This window comes from Magnolia sinica, chromosome 2, assembly GCF_029962835.1.
Source record: "Magnolia sinica isolate HGM2019 chromosome 2, MsV1, whole genome shotgun sequence".
Taxonomy (NCBI): Eukaryota; Viridiplantae; Streptophyta; class Magnoliopsida; order Magnoliales; family Magnoliaceae; genus Magnolia; species Magnolia sinica.
The window spans coordinates 2,747,810-2,766,303 of record NC_080574.1 but is presented as its reverse complement, the minus strand read 5'-3'; the positions used below and the strand labels follow the sequence as shown (position 1 = coordinate 2,766,303).

Genomic DNA, 18,494 nt, shown 5'->3' with positions numbered 1-18,494 from the left:
GAATTGACCATGAAATGGATGGAAATGACTGTGAATCTAAACGGAATCGCCGGAATTGACCGTGAAATGCATGGAAATGACCGTGAAATGTGTGAAAATGACCGTGAAGTGAAGGGAATTAACCGTGAAGTGCATCAAAATGACCGTGAATCTGAACGGAAACACTGGACATGACCGTGAAATGCATGGAAATGACCAGAAAGTGAAACAAAATGACCGTGAAATGCAGGGAAATGACCGTGAAGTGAAGGGAGTTGACCGTGAAGTGCATCGAAATGACCATGAATTTAAACGGAATCGCTAGAAATGACCGTGAAATGCATGGAAATGGCCGTGAAGTGAAGCGAAATGACCGTGAAATGCGTGAAAATGACCATGAAGTGAAGGGAATTGACCGTGAAGTGCATCGAAATGACCGTGAATCTAAACAGAATCACCGAAAATGATTGTGAAATGCATGAAAATGACCGTGAAGTGAAGCGAAATGACCGTAAAATGCATGGAAATGACCATGAAGTGAAGGGAATTGACCGTAGAGTGTATCGAAATGACCGTGAATCAAAATGGAATCGCTGGAAATGACCGTGAAGTGAAGCAAAATGACCGTGAAATGCGTGAAAATGACCGTAAAGTGAAGGAAATTGACCGTGAAGTGCATCGAAATGACCGTGAGTCTAAACGGAATCGCTGGAAATGACCGTGAAATACATGAAAATGACTGTGAAGTGAAGTGAAATGACTGTGAAATGTGTGGAAATGACCGTGAAGTGAAGGGAATTGACCGTGAAGTGCATCGAAATGACCGTGAATCTAAACAGAATCACCGGAAATGACCGTGAAGTGAAGCGAAATGACTGTGAAATGCATGGAAATGACCGTGAAGTGAAGGGAATTAACCGTAAAGTGCATCGAAATGACTATGAATCTAAACGGAATCGCTGAAAATGACCATGAAATGCATGAAAATGACCGTGAAATGAAGCAAAATGACCGTGAAATGCATGGAAATGACCGTGAAGTGAACAAAATTGACCGTGAAGTGCATCGAAATGACTGTGAATCTAAATAGAATCGCTGAAAATGACCGTGAAATACATGGAAATGACCATAAGTGAAGTGAAATGACCGTGAAATGCATGGAAATGACCGTGAAGTGAAGGGAATTGACTGTGAAGTGCATCGAAATGACCGTGAATGAAAACGGAATCGCTGAAAATGATCGTGAAATGCATGAAAATGACCGGGAAGTGAAACGAAATGATCGTGAAATGCATGGAAATGACCGTGAAGTGAAGGGAATTGACCGTGAAGTGCATTGAAATGATCGTGAATCTAAACAAAATTGCTGGAAATGACCATGAAATGCATGGAAATGACCATGAAGTGAAGCAAAATGACAGTGAAATGCATGGAAATGACCGTGAAGTGAAGCAAATTGACTGTGAAATGCATGGAAATGACCATGAAGTGAAGGGAATTTGACTGTGAAGTCAATCATTTCCATGCATTTCACGGTCAATTCGGTTCACTTCATAATCATTTCCACGCATTTCACGGTTATTTCTGGCGATTCCATTTAGATTCAGGGTCATTTCCATGCACTTCATGGTCAATTCCCTTCACTTCAAGCTCATTTCCATGCATTTCACGGTTAATTCGCTTCACTTCACAGTCATTTCCATCATTTCATGGTCATTTTCAGCGATTTCGTTTAGATTCACGGTCATTTCCATGCATTTCACGGTCATTTTCATGCATTTCACGGTCATTTTTGACGATTCTGTTTAAATTCACTGTCATTTTGATGCACTTCACGGTCAATTTCCTTCACTTCACGGTCATTTCCATGCATTTCACGGTCATTTCGCTTCACTTCGCGGTCGTTTCCATGCATTTCACGGTCATTTTCGGTGATTTCGTTTAGATTCACGGTCATTTCGATGCACTTCACGGTCAATTCGCTTCACTTCACGGTCATTTCCATGCATTTCACGGTCATTTTCGGCGATTCTGTTTAGATTCACGGTCATTTCGATGCACTTCATGGTTAATTCCCTTCACTTCACGGTCATTTCCACGTATTTCATAGTCAATTCACTTCACTTCATGGTCATTTCCATGCATTTCACGGTCATTTTCGGCTATTCCGTTTAGATTCACAGTCATTTCCATGCACTTCACGGTCAATTCCCTTCACTTCACGGTCATTTCCATGCATTTCACAATCAATTCCCTTCACTACATGGTCATTTACATGCATTTCACGGTCAATTCTAGCGATTCCGTTTTATTTCACGGTCATTTCCAAGCATTTCACGGTCAATTCCCTTCACTTCATGGTCAATTCCCTTCACTTCACGGTCATTTCCATGCATTTCACGGTCATTTCCAACGATTCCGTTTAGATTCACGGTCATTTCGATGCACTTCATGGTCAATTCCCTTCACTTCACGGTCATTTCCATGCATTTCATAGTCATTTCGTTTCACTGCAAGGTCATTTCCATGCATTTCACAGTCATTTCGGTCGATTTCGTTTAGATTCACAGTCATTTCCATGCACTTCACGGTCAATTCCCTTCACTTCACGGTCATTTCCACGCATTTCATGGTCATTTCCATGCACTTCACGGTCAATTGCCTTCACTTCACGGTCATTTCCACGCATTTCATTGTTAATTCGCTTCACTTCACGGTCATTTCCATGCATTTCACAGTCATTTTCAGCGATTCCGTTTAGATTCACCGTCATTTCGATGCACTTCACGGTCAATTCCCTTCACTTCACGGTCATTTCCACACATTTCACGGTCAATTCGCTTCACTTCGCGGTCATTTTCATGCATTTCACGGTCATTTTCGGCGATTCCATTTAGATTCACGGTCATTTCCATGCACTTCACGGTCAACTGCCTTCACTTCACGGTCATTTTCACGCATTTCACGGTCAATTCGCTTCACTTCACGGTCATTTTCATGCATTTCACGGTCATTTTCAGCAATTCCATTTAGATTCACGGTCATTTTCATGCACTTCATGGTCAATTCCTTTCACTTCATGGTCATTTCCACGCATTTCACGGTCAATTCACTTCACTTCACGGTCATTTCCATTCATTTCACGGTCATTTCCGCGTGATTCCGTTTAGATTCGTGGTCATTTCCATGCACTTCATGGTCAATTGCCTTCACTTCACGATCATTTCCACGCATTTCACGGTGCTTCATTTCACGGTCATTTCCATGCATTTCACGGTTATTTCTGGTGATTCCATGTAGATTCACGGTTATTTCCGTGTACTTCACGGTCGCCGGAATTGACCGTGAAGTGAAGCAAATTGACCATGAAATGCATGGAGTTGACTGTGAAGTGAAGCGAATTGACCGTGAAATGCAGCGAATTGACCATGAAAGTGAAGGGAATTGGTCGTGAAATGCATGGAATTGGCCGTGAAATGAACTGATTAAAATTGATCGCGAAGTGAATGAAATGAATTTTCGACCATCAACCTGATGGAATCTTGGAAAATAAGTAGGTTAGTTAGCTAAAGTAGCATCTCCTACCCCAAAATCCTATATGGTACCTCAAGTAACTCATTCTAGTTTAAGAGATATATTTATTAAATGAATAAAGAAAGAAATGAATAAAAAGAGAGAAATTTTTTTATATATACATATTTATACAAATATGTATTAGAGAAAAATTTCTCCTTAAAAAAGAAAAAGAAAAAAACAAACTTGGTCGACCTCGATTGGTGGGTTATGGCAACATTATGGCTACGCTTATAATCCGTAGCTAAGGGGCATTTTCGACCTGAGAAATGGGGCCTTACAGCTGGGGCTTATTCTTGGGAGCTCAAAATAAGTGGGCTTATTTTTTGAAATGGGCCATAAATGGGTCGTACAGTAGGAAATTTCCCCGATTTTGATGATCCCAACTTCCATTAGTGTCCACAAAACAGAGACGGTTAAGAGAGGAAGTACAGAAATGGTTGGCGTCATTGATTTTCCAATTTGAGAGATTTCTGGGGCATCCATCATCCACCAGGATATCCGTCAAATCAACGGTTTCGATTACGAAACAACGAGCCCTGCAAGTGGGGTAATCCTAAGTTTGCAGATGTTGAGGGCCTGTAATTCCTCACCTTTAAAAATTCCTAGTTTGGTAGGATTTTTGCATCAATTCGAAAATTGGTTCATCCGTTTCACTCGTCTACGGTAAGTTTTGGGAATGTTTTGAAAGTGCTTGCACAGGTACTTACATCCATGTTGATCCACCCATCCATCTAGTGGCCACATCCCAAAATCTGCGACCCAAATGGTAGATGGGCAATGGTCCAAAAATTTGGACCATCGAGCAATAGATTACCTAAAAATGGGCCGCTCAACGCAAAGGTAATAGTGTGAGCAGCCATCTACAATTGACGGGCCAATATGTGTTGATATATAGAATAATGCATAGCTTCTAATCCATGCAAGGTTCGATCACTACATGGACCATGGTGGGGCCCACTAGATAAGCGATCAAGATTTCGTACCACACATGATATGAATAGATTCAATCACTGTCTCTATCTAGGGTAAACTATTTTACAGGAAAACAAAAAAAGAAAAAAAAGAAAAGGGAACGACCGTTTCCATTAATCCCACTCTCTTTTTTTTTTTTGTCAAAATTTTTCCTGTACAAACAGCCATTTTCCATTTTGCATGCTAACACGAAACTTTGATTTTTTATTATTATAAAAAAGTAAATAAAAATTAAGGGTGCTTTTCGTTCCACAAATACCAAAAAAAAAAAAAAACTTAGGTTGTATCTAGTTACATAAAATTTCATTATATTTTGGTTGCACCAAATGCCAAAAAACAGTTGCATAACAAATGTAGACTTCGATTATAGCTAAAGATTATGGTTAGTCTTAAAATAAAGCTAAAGTTATAATAAGATAAGATATAGTGATTACTCTATTAGGTTGGTATGAGATTGTTCTATTAATTTTTCTTTTTAGTTATAAGCTTATTTGATACACAAATAATCTTCCTCTCTTTTTATTCTTTACTTCAAGTGTAATGTTAGCTGAATCGTTGACAACCATTGTAAAGATGGAATAGGGAGAAAAATATTTGACTGAATTGTGATTGATTTCGTATTGAGCTCTACAAATAAATAGATGTACAATGAGCTATGTAAAGAAAAATATATTCTAAAAATAGTCTAATTACAGATTTCGTGCAAGTCTTGATTTTATGCATGTATGGTAAGAAATCTGTCAGTACTTCCCCTCAAGTTGGCGCATGGAGGTTCGTAATGCCCAACTTACGCGAAAAATGATGAAAAAGTTTATGTCCCAAAGCTTTGGTGAAGATATCGGCAACTTGCTCACTGGAAGAAGTGTGGACAGCTTTGAGGAGGCCCGAACGAATTTTGTCGCGAATAATATGACAATCAATCTCAATGTGTTTGGTACGCTCATGAAACACAGGATTGTGGCCAATATATAGTGCAGATTGATTGTCACAATGTAGAGTAAATGGCTCAGGATGAGAGACACCAAGATCACTGAGAAGTTGTTTTAACCAAGTGAGTTCACAGGTTGTGACAGCCATGACTGGATATTCAGCTTCAGCGGAAGAGCGAGTAACTATATTCTGCTTCTTGGTGCATCATGAGATTCTAGTGGTGCCTAACTGAATAAAGTAGCTAGTGGTGAAGCGGCAAGTGGTGGGACAACTGACCCAATCAGAATCTGTATAAGCTGTAACATGTGTACTGTTGGATGGAGGAAAAAAGATGCCTTGGCCGAGGCAGCCTTTGATGTAGCGGAGAACTCTGGTAGCCCCAGTCATGTGGGGAACCCGATGAGTATGCATGAATTGACTGAGTGTGTTGACTGCATAAACAATGTCTGGTCTGATGATGGTCAGATAGATGAGACGACCAACAAGGCGACGGTAAAGGCTAGGATCAAGAGAATGTCACCATCATGAGTATTAAGCTTCAAATGTTGCTCCATAGGAAAAAGAGCAGTCCGTACACCAAGTTGTCCACTGTCAGAGAGAATGTCGAGAGCATATTTGCGCTGATTAAGAAAGATGCCTTTGGGAGAGCGAGCAACTTCGAGTCCAAGAAAGTATTTTAAGGAACCAAGATCCTTTTGTCTTGAAGCGAGTGGAGAGAATTTTCTTAAAAAACTCGATTTGAGAGATGTCGTTACTAGCAAATAGGATGTCATCAACGTAAACAAGGACAAGAGTGATGCTGGTGGAAGTGATGAGAGTGAACGAAGAATGATCCGCCTGAGACTGATGAAAACCTGCATTGAGAAGCACAGATATGAGTTTAAAAAATCAGTTTCGGGAGGCTTGTTTGAAGCTATAGAGGGATTTTCTGAGGCGACAGACACGTGTCCCCCTTTGAGGACAATATCCAGGTGGTGCTGTCATGTACACTTCTTCATCAAGATCGCTGTGCAAGAAGGCATTGTTGACGTCAAGCTAATGAATAATTCAATTTTTGGTAGCTGCAACTGCCAATAAGCAGCGGATTGTGGTCATTTTGGCGATCGGAGCAAAAGTCTCATGGTAGTCAGGTCCTTCAACCTGAATGTATCATTTGGCAACGAGCCGAGCTTTGTACCTCTCGATGGATCCGTCGGCTTTGAGTTTTGTTTTGAAAACCCATTTACACCCAATGAGTTTCTTACCGAGAGGAAGAGGCTCGAGATTCCAGGTGGAATTATCCTCTAAAGCACGAAGCTCAGTAGACATTGCCTTGCGCCAGTGAGAGTGGCGGATAACATCAAAATAGCATGGGGGTCAGTACATGAGGTAAGAGCAGTCAAATAAGTAATATGTGAGGGGAAAAATGGGAATATGAAAGAAAAGCAGACAAAGGGTGAGTAGTACTTGAAGCCGGTGAAGCAAGTGTAGATGTCATGGGCTCCGCATGTAAGGTGGGACAGATATAGTCGCGAAGGTAGGCAGGTCGAGTAATGGTACGGCGAGGGCGAGGAGCTGGTGGAGATGTGTTTGATAAGGTCGTGGAGGTCGAGGAATTAAGAGAGTCAGGAGGGTTAGGAGAGGTCGGGGAATCAAGAGAAAGAGACATAATAGGTTCAGTGACAGGAAGAGGAATGATAGGAGCGGGAAGGGAAGGAGTGTCAGGAAGATTTTGGAAAGGGAATGTTTGTTCGTGGAAGGTGACATCTCGAGAGTAGAAGACGGATTGAGTATTGAGGTTGTAGAGCTTGTAGGCTTTATGTGTGCTTGGGTAGCCAAGAAAGACACATTTAGTGGCACGGGTAGAAAATTTGTCGCAGTGAGCGCTTAAAATTTGTGCATAACAAAGACATCCGAATACCCGAAGATGATCATAGTTTGGATGTTTATTGAACAGAATTTCAAAATTTGATTTATTTTAGAGAGTGCTACTATGAGGTAGGCTGCGGTGAAGATACAATCACTCCAAAAAAGTAGAGATAAGTGTGCTTGAAAATGAAGACTGCGGGCAACATTTAAAAGGTGCCGGTGTTTACGCTCCACAATGCCATTTTGTTGAGGAGTTTTGACACAGGTACGTTGATGAATGATGCCGTGATTGTGTATGTATGTTTGAAATTGATGGGAAAGAAATTCTTGTTCATTATCAGTTCTAATAATTTTGACTGTGGTGTTAAACTGATTGTGGACAAGAGCGAAGAAGTGCGTTAAATGGGTGTAAGCCTCAGATTTAAAACGCATAAGATATACCCATGTGGTGCGAGAAAAATCATCAATAATTGTGAGAAAATAATGAGCTCCACATAAAGATGCGGTGTGATAACCACCCAAAATATCACAAAAGATACGATTAAAATGAGAATCACTTTTATTGACATAATTAGAAAAAGGTAATCTTGTATGCTTAGAACGAGCACAAACATCACATTCAGAAAGAGTACAAGGAGAATTAAAAATACTGGGAATAGTAAAATTGGAGGGATGTCTTAGACGTTGATGCTATAAGGTCTTATTAGCAGTAGATTGAGCAGCAAAAATGATGGGAGGATCGGGGCGGTACACGTAGAGCCCGTTGCATAGATCACCCGCTCCAATTGGCTTCATCAATTGAGGGTCCTGAAATAAATAAGTGTTAGAGGAAAAAGAGATAACACAAGAATTATGAAGGGCAATTTGTGAAATTAAGAGTAAATTGAAGGATGAAAGTGGAACATAGAAAATGTGTTTTAATTTGAGAGAAGGGGAGAGAATACAAGAACTCAGCCCTTCGGCTGGGATATCTTGTCCTGTTGGAAGCCGAATGTGGTGAGGGGAGGCAAGGGGCTTCAAATCGGCAAAAGCATCGCGTTGGTGGCAGATGTGGTGGCTCGCACCACTGTCCACCACCCAATGGAGGCGCCAATTGAAGGAGAAATCAAATGGTGAGAAGATGTTACCAGCGAAATTTGTAGGATAGATCATTCAGAGGTTGCGACGGTGCGAGGAGGCTGAGTAACTTCTGATACAGCTCCGGTGACAATCCAGAGACCGGACTTGAAGTGGATGGAGTGAGAGAGACCAGATTTGCAGTCGATGGAGGTTGCCATAAGATGGACGGCCGCGATTTGTTGGTGCCAGGCTCTCGGCCTGGAGGGTACCCGATGATGGTCTAGCAACGTTCACAAGTGTGGCCATCTTTGCCACACTGTGCATTTCAGAGTGGGTCGTGAGCGAGCAGTGGTGCGAGTAACCATTGCCATCGTTTCGGAGGATGATGGTTGAAGGTTGAAGAGTCTCTGTTGTTCTTCTTGAAACAAGATTGAGAAGACTTTTCTTATGGAGGGAAGTGGATCCATGGCCAGGATGGGTTGATCTTTTTAAGCTCTGATACCATGTAAAGATGGAAGAGGGAGAGAAATATTTGACTAAATTGTGATTGATTTCGTATTGAGCTTTACAAATAAATAGATGTACAATGAGCTATGTATGGAAAAATATATTCTAAAAATAGTCTAATTACAGATTTTGTGCAAGTCTTGATTTTGTGCATGTATGGTAAGAAATCTGTCAATGACCACTCTTGTAGATCCTTTTGCTTCTTTGTATTTATCTGTTGTTATCGACCGCTTTTTGTACTATAAACTTCTCAACCACGTCATGTCATTAGATGATGTGTGCTAATCAATTCTGCATCAACTGTATTTTTGCAAAAAAGTACTTCATATATCTTCAAAGATCTTTATACATGTTATATTTTCTTTGTATAACTATATATCTCATTCTTTATTATTGACTACTCTAGGAATGGTAAAAAAATAAAAATAAATAAAGAAGGTGAAACAATGATTAAGTCAGCAAAAAGAGAAATAAGAGGAAGGACACTTTTTAGGACTTGCGAGTAAAGGAATAGGCTATGAGCCCCTTTTGGACTGATTGTTGACTCCCAAGGGCATCACATTCTTGTTGGATGAAAAACAAATAAGATTAGTTTTTTATGTAAACAAAGAGAAAATGATGAGAAAAATGATTCTCCTTTTCTTTTCTATATATTTAAGACAACCTTAAATGGTTGAATATATAGAGCTTTACAATGACTATACAAGGTAGAATGAAAAATGCAAAATCTTTTACTTATATATCATCTATCTTCTACTTATATATCGTCTATTTATAGAATCAGCTACACAAGGCATGTGGCCTGTCTAACATTTGAAATCTTGTCGATTTGGTCCCTAAAATGTCAGGTGAGTCCCAAATAGGCCCCATCAATTTTCAACATTGAAAACGTGAACCATAAGTTTCCCACCTTTGATTTCCCATCCCACTCAAAAATGAATTTTATCAGACAATTCTATTAAAACTCTGGTTAGTCTACCACTGGGGCATCAGTAAGCAATCAAATAGCTCGTGCATCTCGAACTAGAATATCAAACCAGGCAATCAATGGTCAGGCAAACGTATGGTCCTGGCTAATCATACTGTAAAAGATCAAATTATCAATTTTGACGTCCACCAGGGGTGCCTCACCTTTTATTAACTGTGCATCTCAAAAATAGTTGGTTGAATTATATGAACCGGGTAATCAATGGCAAAAGAAAAGTACAGCTCATATTAATTATACTAGGTATGATCATCAATTTGGAAAATCCAATACGTGGGCCCCACTTTTGATTGCTACTGTATTAGAAAAAACCACTCTGATCAACTGATCTAAACCATCGGCTCAATGGCTAAAAAAGTGGATGATCAAGATTGATCATATCAGAAAATGGTCTAGTCATTGATGTAGACACTCTATCATGGGAGCCGGCCTTTGATTGTCAGTTCCTTTTGAGAATCAAATCCTAATTGATCGTCAATTCCTTTTGAGAATTACTTTGAGAAGGAAATCCTAATTGATTGTTCCTTTTTAGAATCACTTTGAGAAGAAAATCCTAACCATTTGATTAATGATCTGAAAAATGGATGGCTCAGATGTATTTTTATATAAAAGGTTTGCTCATAGAGGTCCTAGATTTAGAATAAGGTCGATCCACTGGTCAGATAGGAACAACTATCCCTGTCCAATAAAAAAATCAAATCAAATGCTAAAGATAATATGATGCTGGCGTATTTCGAATCTTTAACCATCCATAATGGGCTCCTGCCAAATGAATGGCTAGGATTAACTGGAGATGGACGAGTTTTAGCTGGTTTAGCTTTTCTAAGCCCATGCGCATGCAATAAAGTACATGTACACGCCACCCATGTGCCAAAATGCCATGATGGATTTGAAATCCAATCCATTTATCAGAAAGGCACCTCTATATAGATGTCCTAGATTTAGTATAAGGTCGATGCACTGGTCAGATAGACCACAGTCGGCAAAACAAATGCACGGCTTTGAAAAACTTGCCTGAAGTTTTCTAACCAATTCACCTGTTAACAATATTAGGGCCCACATGCTGAGTGGACGAAATTTTATTTTTTGGAAAAATCATGTACGAGGTGGGAACAACTTAATGGATGGATTTGGACATTGCACCCATGCGTGATGCTGGCAACTGTAGTACTGTGTGCATGAGTTTTGTATACTCAGCAAAGTTCCTTTTTCTAAATAAAACCAATAAAATGAACGGAACTTAATACAATTCGGTTGGATAGGAATTCGCCTATTCATTCTAGCTACTCGACTTTCAGTCGAGTTTTAAAATTTTGATTTCAAACTAGAATCCATGCAATGCTTTTGATCCCACAGGATAACATTCCGATTATTTTAGTCACCCTTTTAAGTTCTTTTTTAAAAAAGAGGCCATTTATCCCATTCTAGTCTCTTATTAGTTAAAGATTAAGTAGTCAATTTATCTTAATTGAGAATAGAGCCATGATTATTTCAATCTAGTGGCCCTCATCAGAGGTGCACATGTTAGTGATCGCCAGATGGTGCACATATCAACAATTCAAGCCATTCATTAAGTTGTGTGGGTCCCTACTCATGGTTCATTAGTGGACTCATAACAGTTTCAATACTTTCAACACTGAGGTCATAAGACCAAGTACCCATTATAGTGTGTGAGTGTGTGTTATAAAGGAAAAAAAAAAAAGAAAAGAGAAGAGAATATGCTTCATATAAAAAAAATAAGGTAATAATTTGTTAAGTGAGTCACACAAGTTTTTAATATTTGCTGTACAACTCTTTTTTTTTTTTTTTTTAATAATAATATTAATGGCCCATTTTTCTCGTACTAGTTTTACCAGCGTAGGCATGCATGGTATACCCTACCTAACGAAAAGTTTCGATTTCTAACATGTTTGTTATTGCCTAAATCTCTAACATGGGGTCCACCATCTCTTCACGTGAGGTGCCCCTCATTTAATCACAACCCCTAAGAATAAAAAAAAAAAAACCCCTCCTGGGTTCAACTGCACCTTAACAACCTTCCAAAAGTCCATAAGCTCAATTACAACTTTTTAAACCTCTTGTTTTATTTTTAATCTCTTATAATATTTGTCAATCACATCTCTACCTTTGTTTATAACCCTTATCGTTTCATCTCGCCATTCCACCAAGGGCTAAACATTGTGTGCTTTGTCAATATTTACTGAAGGGTGGTAACTTATTTCGTGTCCACATGTAGCATGCATACATGCCTGCAAATCCAGCGTGTCCAAATTATGGGCCCTGATGTGGATGGACAAGAGCGTGAAAATTACCCCAATTGGAGGATGTTAACCATCACCATTATCTAGGCGGTCCAAAAGAAGTTTGTTGGCTGTCCCATATTCAACAGTCAAAATCATCAGGTTAAAATCATTCGATCCATGATTTTATAGCCCACCCTCCATCCACGATGGACCAACAAATTGGATGGTCTGGATTGACATACATATATGCTGGGTGTATGGTGGATAGGTTGCCACCGTTTAATAAATCACTACATGCGCATCACTTGGATCCAAGGGTTTCCTTAACTGACAAAACTCTCTCTCTCTCTCTCTCTCTCTCTCTCTCTCTCTCTCTCTCTCTCTCTCTCTATATATATATATATATATATATATATATATAGGCTGGCAGTCAGGGACCTGATCTAATTGCTTAAGAAATAAGTAGGTTAAGTGCAAGTCATGGGCTGGGCTTGAACCTCGTTTTCAGCTCTACAATCGGTCAAAACCTGATCACTATTAAGTTGGAAAATATCATTAGGTGATGTTAAATGGAATATGCACTTCACATGCCAGTGGACCACTAACATAGTAGTACTTGTATATTGTAGTGGTACTCAATTTCTACTGATACAAGCTATCCATGAAGTCATCCACAAACCATTCTACATTGCAGTCAATGAGTTGGGTGCATACCACCTAACTCATCGACTGGCGTATGAAGTGTGTACACCATTCACACCATTAACCATATTTTTTTTTAAATTTTTTTTTGTAAATCTTACATAGCATATATTACTTTTTATCCCATGGAAGAAACACCAACGGTTTTAATTCAGCTATAAATTCTAACATTTCGAGTAAATGATTAAATCTTTTTCAAAGATTTGAAATCATAGGTAGTACTCAGCACTTTGACAAGTATAAATATGAGCATTCATTTCAGGTCCAACATAAGTACAGGTATAGATTTTAGTACCCTTGTACCTAACTCAAATAGGCCAATTGCAATACTTTGAAATGATTAGGCCTAGGAAACTGGTTAGCCTGTGGTTGGTCCGGGCCTTAAATTTGAGCTGGTTGGACTTTTTGGGACTGATCTCTTCATAGAATCCGGATTCTTTAATAGTCACAGACAGGTTTTTTCTGTTTTTTTGCATTATGATTGTCATCATCACTCATATTTGTCAGCACTACATGCATTAAAAGTCCTTCTGACAAGGTGGCCCAATCACATTCCAGTAAGCATGTTTTTCCTGTTTGTAGTAAGTAGAGGATCCGGAACCTTCATAATATTGATTCTGCATGAGGTTGGTTGCGAGCCCTAAAAATGATCAGGTACTACGGTCAGTTCCATGAGCTTGCTGTACTGCAGCGTGCTTTTTCCTACCAATATGTCATCTGATTAGGACATCTTATCCATTGGAAATGGTCAATCACATGGTGAAGATCATTGCCAGTAAACTGAGTTTGAACCATTCCCATGGTAGGCCAAACCAGCATATTGGGTCAGATCTGAACCGTCAAACTGTCCTAGTTTATACAGTTGATCCCGACAAACTGAAAGGTTTGATTTGAATTTTTCATATGACGGATGTACAACATCTGCGGCCTATGTATCAACCATCACACTCTACCTGAGTATCAAATAACCCTCCTTTCATTACAGGCCTCATGAAGTGGGCCGGCTCATGCAATTTCATATCCATTTGCATAACTATCATGCATGATCGATCGTCAAGGAGATGGATATTTCACACAAGTTGAAATATGAACCCTTCATCTTTGACAACCACGAAATAGTCATGAACCAAAAAATCACAGTAATCGGCAATCCTAACCATTTGAAAATGGTAGGAAATTCATTAAAATCCAGTAAATGGACAAAAATGCATTAAAATCCGGTCAATGTTTTTTGTTCTGACTTTTCTCCAAAAAATAATAATTTTTATGATTATCAGATCATTATGACTAGATGTGTAGAGCTCCACTAAGACCGCCCACACTCGCGTATACAAAGCAAGTCATCACAGGTTCTTGAGTGGCCGACAGGTGATATGCCTGTCCGTCCATCAGGTAAGCGTGTCCTTGAGAAGATGTTCTCGCCAACAATAAATCTGGTCCATTCAGCTAAGTTTTTCAGCCGTACAAATGTCATAAACCAAGGCCAACCTGATGAGTGAACTGACCCGAGTCTTGGGCGAGATCATCATGTATGGATCTAATAGCGATGTACCTTGCTGGCACCTTTGTGGCGGGTACATGAACTGCCTCGTACAAGCATGTGGATTTAGCAAAGCTCACAGGCGTATGGTCCATTTGTGGAGCCATGTGATAAATGGACCGTCTGGTCATTGTACACGTATGCACGTTTACCGAATAAACCGTAGCTATGCTAATTAATAATTATACGGCAGGAGATGAGACGGACGCGGACCCCGTAGGCTGGGGCTCTGACGGGCCACCGTAATGTATTGGTTTTATCCACACTGTCCATACATTTTTCCATATAATTTTAGTCTACAAGACCAAAAATGAGTCAGATTCATATCTCAACTGGACCACACAGTGGGGATTGATCTTCTACTGTTGAAAACTTCTTGAGGTCCACATAAACTTTGGATCAAGCTGATATTTCTGTTTTCCCTTCATCCAGGTATATGTGACATTCTAAACAGGTTGGATGGAAAATAAACATTACGGTAGAACCTAGGAAGGTTTCAATGGTGGGCATTATTATCACTGCCGCTTCCTGTGGTGTGGTCCACTTGATCCTTGTATATGCCTCATTTTTTAGCCTATGTCTTAAAATGAAATGGAAAAATGGATGGATGACTTGGATAAAATCCATACATTACGATGGGTTCCTCATAGCCTCAGCCCGTGCCGAGCTCGGGACAGGCGGGGGTAGTATCCCAACCGCGTACAGATGATACAGTCTCACGTTGCAGAGTTATGATACAATCAAGGCCTACCATCCAGTTGCTATAAACCAGAGAGATGGTTTTAATACAATTACGTTTCAAACGTCACGTTTTACTTACAAGAACTGATAATTTACATCCGGCTGCATGATAACTTGGCATGCAGCCCCACATTCCTGCTGACATGTCACTTGTGTAGGACATCCGTACCGTACATTCGGCGGGGTCCACCATCATGCACATTGAGTCAGATCATTAAGCTGTCCATTGATTCCAGCCTTGTGGCCCACCTGATGAGTAGACATGTCTAATTTTAGTGGCAGGTGATCTTCATGGTGGGGCTCACGTCTGAATGGAAAGGATGTCATGCGCAAGTGGCATGTTTGCTGGAAACATGGGGCTGCATGACAAGCTAGCATGCAGCCGGTTGTAGGTTATCAGTTCTACTTATTACTTACGGCCATACATCATCCTGCAGTAGACAACTAGAAGTGGATGTGCATAAATATCCGGCTGTCCAGGGACAGTGGATGGGAATCTAACACTCCTCTGCAGATGGTTTGAAATGGGAATTTTAAAATTTCAGTTTTGAAAATTGTGCTTGCATACCGACTCACTATCCTCGGATGTAGGAATTCAATGTACTGTAGCTTACACTTTTAGATCTCAAACTCACTGCTGTAGCTCTACAAAGTGAGGGTCTTTGGCGTGCACCATATCCAGGGTCATGGACACTTGCACTCACCAAAGAGTTCATATCCAAACAAAGAGATATTTTCCTAGGAGGTTGCACGAGAGAGAGAGAGAGAGAGAGAGAGAGAGAGAGAGAGGGAGATTTGCCTCTACTCTTCCTTAGAACACGGAGTCAACGCTGCACTACATGGAGAGAGAGAGAGAGAGAGAGAGAGAGAGAGAGAGACCATTTGCTTCTATTCTTCCTTAGAATATGGAGTCAAAATTGCACTACATGGAAGAAGTGTAACCATCAACGGTAGGATATTTTATTTTAAACCCTTTGAAAGCAACATAGCTTTAGCTTGGAGGCATCAAAATCTTCAACATGCTTTAACATGTAATGAAAATTAAGGAGGGACTTTTTAAGTGCAAGCACTTTTTATTATATGACTTAATTACCACATGTTTCTTGCAAAGGGATACCCTAGACTCCAATCCAACCCTTGTTTTTGGACATCTTACCACCCTACAAAGAGGACGAACGAAGATAATCAGAGATTCCATTACATGAGTAGACTCCTAATTATAGCGGCCTGGGCACTGCTGGTGTCCGTTGTCTCCAATAGCTCTGAGAGCCGCTCGCTCAGGTCATCGACCTCTCTGTGTAAGCTTCTTATGTAGTTGCATGTCTCCTGTAAAACCCTAGCTGCTGGTACCTACATCCGAACAAACCCTAATTAGTACAAAAGGTTACAAGTAAAGTAAAAAAGGCAAAGCTTTCAAAGTGTTATCTTTCATGACCATGTACTAGACCTACCCTGTCGGTGCTCCTGTTGCGAATCTCAGGTAGTAGTGCTTGTAGCTTGGAGACGAGATCATTGATCTGATCGTCAGTAATCCTTGAACTTCCTGACTGCCTCGACCGTGACCTTCTACTAGACATCTTTGAACAGTGGTGTTTGTGTTTGTGTTAGAGAGGAGTTAGGAGAGGGAATGGGTGACAAGTTGAGATGGAGAAGTGAGTCAGAGACAATTTATTTTGGGAAGACTGGGCTGGAGGAGAGACAACTTAAAAGAGAAGGAAAGACGAAGTGTAGTGTGTGGCAGTTTTGAGAGAGAGAGAGAGAGAGAGAGAGAGAGAGAGAGAGAGAGAGAGAGAGAGAGAGAGAGAGCACAACACAAGCAGTGTTGGGGTGGAGAAGACAAGTGCATGGGAGAAAGCAATGGGGTAGTATTGTTTTTATATAGGGTTGAGGAGAGAGAGAGAGAGAGAGAGAGAGAGAGAGAGAGAATCATCCAGAGATACGCCATACTGTCCTCTCTTTGTGGTGTCTGCAAGTTAGGGTGGATTTGAGGTGCGATGCAAAGCTCAAGGCCAAGAGTTTGTACACTACATCCGGGATTTCATTCTCTACAAGTGGGCCATGGACAACTAATCCAAACCGTTGAAGTAATACGATTTGCCCTTAACGGCCCATGCACAAAAAGTTCCCTGCATTAAAAGATCTCATCAATTGACTATTTGGCTATTTCCCGAAGAACACAAACCGTGGCTGTATTTTCTTCCTTAACCATCTAGTTCCTGGGCCACCTCTTCAAAGTTGAGTCTTTTTCTGCCTGAGAGATTTTGGTGCATGGGCCATCTAAAATGTAGTCCATATAACATACAAACGGTTTGGATCACAGAACCATGGGTCCCACTTGTAACTACAAACGAAAATGCACAAACATTGGGCCAAACCATGTACAATTTCGACGGTTGAGGCGCGAGTGCGAAGAGATGCATGAGCAAACGGGAGCGGCTTAGGTGAGACCCCGGCCTCACCCAAGACAGTGCCTGGCTCTTATGGTGGGCCCCACCCTTGAAGTATGTATTCTGTATCCATACCATCCATCCATATTTCCATATCATTTCAGGTCATAGCCCAAAAAATGAAGAAAATCTAAATCTCAGGTGGACCATACTCTAGGAAACAGTGGTGATTGAACACCCTATCACTAAAAACATATCACTAAAAACATCTTATGGCGCACCTTAATGTTTCTGTAACGTTTCTTTGCCATCCAATCTGTTTATAAGATCGCATAAGCCTGAATGAAGGGAAAAAACAATTATCAGCTTGATCCAAAACTTTCGTGGCCCATTAATGGTCAATCCCCAATGTTTCCTATGGTATGGTCCACCTAGTAATTGTATATACTTCATTTTTTGGATAATACAAAATGATATGGAAAGAAACGGATGGATCGGCATGGATACAGAATAAATACATCAAGGTGGGCCCCATGGTGAGTGCCGCACCGTCTTGGGTGAGGCCAGTGTCTCACCTAATCCCCTCCCTGAGCTAACGGCGATCGACTTGTGTGTCAGGTGCAAACACGCAGGCCATGTTAGAAAACTACAAAAGCTTCAACAAAAAAACAAACAAATCTCCTCTCCTCTAAACCTTCGGACAGGCTACGTGGGATTGATAGGTCGCCTCGTTGACTAGTCAAACCCAAATGCAGCAAGGCACACAACTGGACACGTGGCGCCTCGTCGCCTCATCAGTTACATTAGACCGACCGATTCCTCGGCAACCTCTTCGATTTATCTCATTATTTTATGAGGAATCAAACAATAGGCAACGTGTGCATATGGAACGCGTACACGTGGTATAGGTATCTTGAAAAGGGTCCAGTCTTTTAGTAATCTAGACCGTTGATCTACTTTTTTGCAGTAGTTATGCATTATTTTATGAAGGTATTTAAATGTGACTAGGATCGGAACGGTTTATA

At 40.4% G+C, this 18,494-nt stretch overlaps 1 protein-coding gene across 1 annotated transcript; it reads right to left on the bottom strand.

The window, feature by feature from the left end:
• Nucleotides 1–16,020: 16,020 nt before the first annotated feature.
• Nucleotides 16,021–16,945, bottom strand: LOC131225843 (transcription factor ILI6). The gene is made up of 2 exons (XM_058221443.1): nucleotides 16,534–16,945; nucleotides 16,021–16,432 (listed from the first exon to the last, which is right to left on the bottom strand). Exons 1-2 carry the CDS (start codon nucleotides 16,657–16,659, stop codon nucleotides 16,280–16,282), a joined length of 279 nt encoding a protein of 92 aa, XP_058077426.1. The 5' UTR covers nucleotides 16,660–16,945; the 3' UTR covers nucleotides 16,021–16,279.
• Nucleotides 16,946–18,494: the final 1,549 nt, after the last annotated feature.

What these genes read in the sequence shown, in the direction of transcription:
- LOC131225843 (XM_058221443.1), bottom strand. Translation starts at nt 16,659, where the DNA reads ATGTCTAGTAGAAGGTCACGGTCGAGGCAGTCAGGAAGTTCAAGGATT. An exon ending in GCAACAGGAGCACCGACAGG is followed by an intron (nt 16,433 to 16,533) that starts GTAGGTCTAGTA and finishes GTTCGGATGTAG; the next exon opens with GTACCAGCAGCTAGGGTTTT.